The sequence below is a fragment of the Gekko japonicus genome, unplaced genomic scaffold (genome assembly GCF_001447785.1).
Source record: "Gekko japonicus isolate JY-2015 unplaced genomic scaffold, Gekko_japonicus_V1.1 scaffold2069, whole genome shotgun sequence".
Taxonomy (NCBI): domain Eukaryota; kingdom Metazoa; phylum Chordata; class Lepidosauria; order Squamata; family Gekkonidae; genus Gekko; species Gekko japonicus.
Window position 1 is genome coordinate 221872 of NW_015167114.1, and position 6712 is coordinate 228583.

At 53.4% G+C, this 6712-nt stretch overlaps 1 protein-coding gene across 1 annotated transcript in view; it reads left to right on the plus strand.

Moving 5' to 3' along the window:
- Nucleotides 1-6712, plus strand: part of TYMP (thymidine phosphorylase) — a 26925-nt gene that overhangs the window by 15016 nt on the left and 5197 nt on the right. Inside the window, exons 6-8 of the mRNA XM_015412963.1 lie at nucleotides 995-1124; nucleotides 2196-2314; nucleotides 3557-3719. Of these exons, the coding sequence (XP_015268449.1) occupies nucleotides 995-1124; nucleotides 2196-2314; nucleotides 3557-3719 (412 nt within the window). The remainder of the gene's footprint in view (nucleotides 1-994; nucleotides 1125-2195; nucleotides 2315-3556; nucleotides 3720-6712) is intronic.

Consider the following 6712-nt stretch of genomic DNA (forward strand, 5'->3'; position numbering starts at 1 on the left):
GCTCTTTTTCAAGGACAGCTCTGAGAGAACTTGTGACTGTCCCAAGGTCATCCAGCCAGGTGCAAGTGGAGGAATGGGGAATCAAACCCGGTTCTCCCAGATTAGAGTCCGCACACTTAACCACTTAACTTAATCTGTGCACACTCCCTGCATGTAGAAGAAGAAGAAGAGATTGGATTTGTCCCCCGCCCTTCACTACCCAAAGGTGTCTCAGAGCGGCTTACAAACTCCTTTACCTTCCCCTCCCCACAACAGACACCCTGTGAGGTTGGTGGGGCTGAGAGAGCTCTTGACAGAAACGGCTCTTTTTCAAGGACAGCTCTTCTCAGAACTACGGCTTTCCCAAGGTCATCCATCCAGGTGCAAGTGGAGGAGTGGGGAATCAAACCCGGCTCTCCCAGATTAGAGTCCGCATACTTAACCACGACACCAAACTGGCTCTCACACCAAACTGGAAGGGGCTAACCTTCGGGTGTGGGATGATTGGTCAGGTGGAGGCTACCCTGAGGAGGCAGGCGGACGAAAGCACCAGCCACGGATGTCGGGTTCAGTGTTCCCTCTAAGCTGAGTTGGTGTGAGCTAGCTCACAGGTTTTTAGCCTCCAGCTCACAGATTTTTGCCCTAGCTCAGGAAGGAGGGCCTCAAAGCAAACTAATTTGTGCAGCAACCCAATGGCTCGCTCACAACTTTAATGCCAGGAGCTCACAAAGTAGAATTTGTGCTCACAAGACTCCACAGCTTGGAGGGAACATTGGTCGGGTTACCAATTCTGGGCTGGGAAATGCCTGGAGGCTTGGGGGTGGAGCCCGGGGAAGGCAGAGTTTGCAGAAAAGAGGGGGCTCAGATGGGTACAGCCGCATCGATCCCACCCTCCAGGGCAGCCGTTTCCTCCAGGGGAATGGAACTCTGTCTTCGGGAGGTCCGGTGCAATTCCAGGAGATCTCCAGGCCCGACCTGGAAGCTGGCGACCCTAACCGCCCGTGTGCCTCTGCAGATGGAAGAGATCCTGGAGACGGTCGGCTGCTGCATCGTGGAGCAGAGCCAAGAGCTGGTCCCGGCAGACAAAGCCCTCTACGCGCTGAGAGACGTCACGGCCACGGTGGACAGCTTGCCCCTCATCACAGGTGCAGGGTCCGATCCCCGCAGACAGCCGCTGGCACGGGAGCTCGCAACATCCCTGCGGGGTTGGCTAGGCTGAGGGGAACCGAGGGGTCCGAGGACTGGGTCAGGAGGGCTGAGGCCTGCTTCCAAACCTCCACTTAGCCCTGAAGCTCCCTGGTCAACCTGGGGCCAGTCCGACTCTCACGCCTAGCCAGGGTTCACAGGGGTCATTGCGTAGAAAAAGAGGTGCAGGAGCTCATTAGCATAACTCATTAGCATAACTTATTTGCATATGCCACACACCCCTGACATCACCGGAAGTGTGTCAGAAGGCAACACCCACCACTCAGGCTCCACTGGACTGTTTTGGATTGCTCGCTATTGGAGGGGGGGGTGGAACGTGCAGATCTGCCCTCGCAGAGGAGGGAGAGCTTGTACCTGAATAAAGCCTGGTCTTAGAGGTGCCACTGGACTGTTTTGGACTGGAGGGGCCGGGGGGGGGCTCTGCAACTTATCTGGCTGCTTCTTGCTCTGACTGAGGGCTGCTGGGAGCAGGGGGTGGGGCTTGTTGCATGTGCCCGCCCCCTGGGCTCTTTACTGCCGGAGCTCTGCTCCTGTGCGCTCCTGCAGGAAATGACCCCTGACTCCACCTTAAGATCAGTTCTGAATGTGTGTAACAGATGACCTACCTTTCCTGTTTCCAATAAACCTTTACTCTTTGGAAAGAAAGTGTGGAGAACTGATTGCTGTGGGACTCTGACACCGCCCTTCACTCAGAGACTCAGAGTGGCCTACAAACTCCTTTCCCTTCCCCTCCCCACAACAAACACCCTGTGAGGGAGGTGAGGCTGAGAGAGCTCTTTCGAGGACTGCCCTTGAGAGAACAGCTCTGAGAGAACTACGGCTTGCCCAAGGTCACCCAGCAGCTGCAAGTGGAGGAGTGGGGGAATCAAACCCGGTTCTCCCAGATTAGAGTCCGCGCACTACACCAAACTGGCAAAAAACCTCCAGGATTCCTGGCCAAGCTGGCCTGGAGAAAAATTGCTCTCACGCCAAACATTGACCCGTGCCGTGTCTTCCTTCCTGGCCCACAGGCTCTATCCTGAGCAAAAAGGCTGCAGAGAACATCTCCGCCCTGGTTCTGGACGTGAAGTTTGGCAGTGCGGCCCTCTACCCCACCCTGGAGAGCGCCCAGGAGCTGGCGGAGAGCCTGGTGAGTCCCCTACACAACGGCAGTGGCTGTCGGAACCTTGGAGCAATCACTTCCCAACAGCGGTCATTCAGAAGAATGAAAGTTTATCAAGACATTGAAGGTCTCCAGACTCTCAACATTTTGTGTTAGAACTAACCCAGAAGCACGTGAAGCAAGCAATTAGACCAAGCCCACCTGACACTCTAAGGACTCAGAGCCAATCACACTAAGCAAAGAGCTCGCTGGAATATAATGGTCCCATCTTTCGGCTTTGCTCCTGCAGAATGCAGGGGGTTGGACTAGGTGACCTGCAAGGTCCCTTCCAACTCTGACATTCTGTGATTCTATGACTCTATGATCTTCCCAGGGGAAAGCTGACATCTCTAAGACTAGGGAGATAGGGAAGAGCAACCAGCCAAGCAAGCAGAAAACGAACATTCCAGGCTTCCCCCAAGGCAGTGGGTGGGTTGACAGGGACCTCCAGAGGGTCATACGACCTCTTTGGCTCCTCCTCTTGTGGGGTGGGGGGAAGATGTCCAAGGGTCTGCCTTCTTCCTCTGGTAAAGCTTCCTGTGGGGCAGAGGGTGAAGGGGCGTCAAGGGAAGCCCTTGGCCAGGGTGCGCTCCAAGGCAGTCTAGCCTGCCAGTCTACACAGTGCCCGCTGGAGCCGAAACAGCCTTTTCAAGCAGACTGGTCTTACACGGTGCTCCGCTCTGCCCATCAGTTTGCTGTTTGTTCCCCAGGTTCTTTGCAGAACTCTGATAGATTCAAGACTCTCTAGAGGGCTCGTAAGGGCCGCGACGGCTCAGAGGGAAAGACACTGAGCTGCAGACCAGAAGGTCTGTAGGTGGGCAGTTCGAGACCTGAGTGCCTCGTGACGGAGCGAGCTTCCGTCTCTGGCCCCAGCTCCTGCCAACCTAGCAGTTCAGAAGCAAGAAATTGCAAGTAGATAAATAGGTACCGCTTCGGTGGGAAGGCAACAGCGTTCCGTGTGCCTCAGCATTTAATCATGATGGCCGCATGACCACGGGAAAGTCTTTGGACAGCACTGGCTCTTCAGCTTGGAAACCGAGATGAGCACTGCCCCCTAGAGTCGGATTCGACTGGCTTTCGAGGAAGGGAAACCTTGACCTTTACTTTAGAGGACTTGGAACCAGGATCCATGTGGTGGTTTGCCGTGTCTGTCCCCAGCGCTACCCTTTCCACCCCCATCCCAAGATTCCTCTCTCACTCTCTCTCTCTCTCTCTCTCTCTCTCTCTCAGGTGTCAGTCGGGACACAGCTTGGGATCAGCTCTGTAGCTGTGCTCAGCAGGATGGACGAGCCGGTGGGGCGCCGAGTGGGTCACTCCCTGGAGGTGCTGGAAGCCTTGGAGTGCCTGGAAGGAGGAGGCCCTGCAGATCTCCGTGAGCTGGTTACCACACTAGGTGTGCATCAGTGAGCATCTTAATGCCATGGTACAGAGGTAGCTTTCCCCAGGAGACATGGGCTGGGGTCCTGCAGGGCATGTCACAGGGAAGATTGCAGAGAGTAACCAAAGTCCAGCCCAAAGGTCAGGGGTTCCAGATAGCTGGTTTACTAAAGTCCAGTCTAGGGTCAAGGAGTCCCAGGCAGCAAGTCCAAGTCCAGTCCGAGGTCAGAGATTCCAGAAAAGCCAGCTGTCAGGTCCAGTCCAAGGTTCAAGGTTGCAGAAGTCCAGTAGCAGCAAGGTTAGTGGCTCAGTAGCAAAGTGTACTTGTTGCGTCCACAAACTGCTGCTTCTCCTGGCTGAATTTATAGCCAAGTCTTAATGAGCTAACCTCCCAGCCAATTTCTGAAAGTACTCATTCGTCTCTTCGATTGACAGCTGACGACGGGCCATGAGTCTCGCACTTCTTCTCCTTTCTTGCAACTCTGAGCATCTCTGACAGCATCGGCACTGTAAGGGTGTGGGTGAGCTAGATGGGCTGGGAGTGGCTGCTGAAGACTTGTTTACTGCTTCAGAGCTACAAGGCGCTGGCTCAGTTTCAGCTGTAGGCTGAGACTCCTGATCAGCTGGTAACCTGATCTCTTGTTGTTCTCCTTCTGGCTTGGAGCCAGCTGCAGCTGGCTGTTCAGTTACCGGCTCAGGGCTAGCAGGTAGCTCTTCGTCTGAGAAATCTGAGCCATCACTCAGCACAGACTGACTTACAACAGCCGTCATGCATTGCGTACATTTCTAGTTATGAGCACATACATGTGTGTATCTGGCGTGATCTGGTCCATGGAGTCGGACTCGACTGTGCAACTAAACAACAACAACATGTGTGTGTGAGACAGAAGTTGGGTGCAAAAGGGCCTCTTGATGTGCAATTGTCCTACTAGGGCCCGGTCTTCTAGGGTTTTCGCAAGCGGCATTTTCTAGATCGTGAGTCCTCGACATGGGGCTTGAGAGTGCTGCGGCACCCACCAACACCTTTCCTGCCACCTGCCAAGAAGTGTTTTTGTAGTATGTGCCTTGGACAGAAACAGTCTTAAGAAGTTTCAGGAGGACTACGAGCATACTTGGCTATTGAGTTTGTAGCAGTGAAAACACTGAACTCTTCCATATTGTGTCATTGTCATGCACGTTATGCCATATGTATGGCCCTAGAGAGCCCCAATTCTGCTCCCAGGCTCTGAAAGCACAGCCACCTGGGCCAGCTTTGCCACCTGGGCCACCTTTTACCCCAGCAGCTTTCAGCTTCCCGGGTTCTCCACTGAGGTTATCTGCATGTGCTCAGGGCAATTCTGGATGGGCTTTTCCCTCCATTGTTTTACTAAGCCCACCTTGGAACAGAAATCCCCCTCTGCATTGCATGCCGCTTTCACTTTCTTTGATCACCAGGTTTTATGGTGCCTTCTGCATAGATTTATGGCCGTTCAGGGGTGTCCTGGGGAATTTCAGAGAGGAATTTCTGTTCTATTGTGGGTTTGCGAAAACAGTGGAGGGCAGGCTTCCCAAGTACTTACCGTGATTCGATGGGGGACACAGACGTCTTAACAGGATCATTCCCGCGGGGACAACAGACGCACCACACCATGCCGTCGCAATGGTACCATCGAGTTTTCAGCCCCATTGCCAGAGCGTTGCCCGGTGTCACTTCCTAGCGACGGCATGGTGTGTTACAGGGAGGAATGGTCTGGCCGGGGAGCATGTTTCCCCCACCAGATCGCGGTAATTACTTGGAAACCCTAGTGGAGGGAAAAGCCAATGCAGATTAGCCCGTAAATTGCCTTAACTCGAACGCTGAGAAAACCTGGAGTGGCAGGCAACTGCGGGAAGGACTGTCCTTGCCTCAGCCCATTAACCCATTAGCCAATCAGGACACGTTTAGCTAATTGGCACTGGTAGGCTGAAACAACTTAGGGAGACTCCTCAGGATGGTTCTGTTAATAGCCAAAAGCCTGCCAATTATCTTAAAAAGCATTTCACGCATTCTAGATTACATTGTAATTTTGTTTGGTATCACCCCCTCCCAAATTCACAATTTTTCCATGATAAGAATGGGGGGGGGGCAGAATCCTTTAAAAAGTCCGGGGTGTTAAAGAGCGGGTTCCATGGATGAGCAGGCTCGAGTCTAGTGATCAGCTCAACTTTATTTGTGATTTCAGCAAGAGCTAGACCAGAACCCCAGAGCCGTAGCTTTGTTAGATAGCGTGCAATTGCCACACCCAAACATAAGAACATAAGAGAAGCCAATGTTGGATCAGGCCAATGGTCCATCCAGTCCAACACTCTGTGTCACACAGTGGCCAAATACACCAGGTGCCATCAGGAGGTCACCCAGTGGGGCCAGGACACTAGAAGCCCTCCCACTGTTGCTTCCACACACCCACTCCCAATGATAGGCTATTTACATAACATTACTACTTGATGGAGCTGCGGTGGCTCAAGTGGTTAAGATGCTGAACTGCAAGCTGTGGAAGGTCGGTAGTTCGGCAGTTCGAGACCCGAGTGTGCCGCATGACGGAGTGAGGTCATGTCTCTAGTTCCAGCTCCTGCCAACCTAGCAGTTCGAAAGCAAGAAATTGCAAGTAGATAAATAGGTACCACTTTGGTGGGAAGGTAACAGCGTTCCGTGCGCCTTGGTGCCGGCCACATGACCACGGAAACGTCTTTGGACAGCGCTGGCTCTTCGGCTTTGAAACGGAGATGAGTACCGCAACCCTAGAGTCGGATTCGACTGGCTTTCAAGCAAAGGAACCTTTACCTTTACTTTCCCTTTACTACTTGATTGATGACTTCCAGAGTCCTGGTCGGCTATTGTCCTTGTGCTCCAAGCTCACCCAATCTCTGGTGTGACATACCCGGAATGGTTCAGTCCCAGCACATAACAGGGGAAAGAATATTTCCTCTCGGTCTTCTTCCAGTTTCGCCCCCCCCCCCAGTCTTCCCATCTTTAGGCGAGGATGCCCCCCC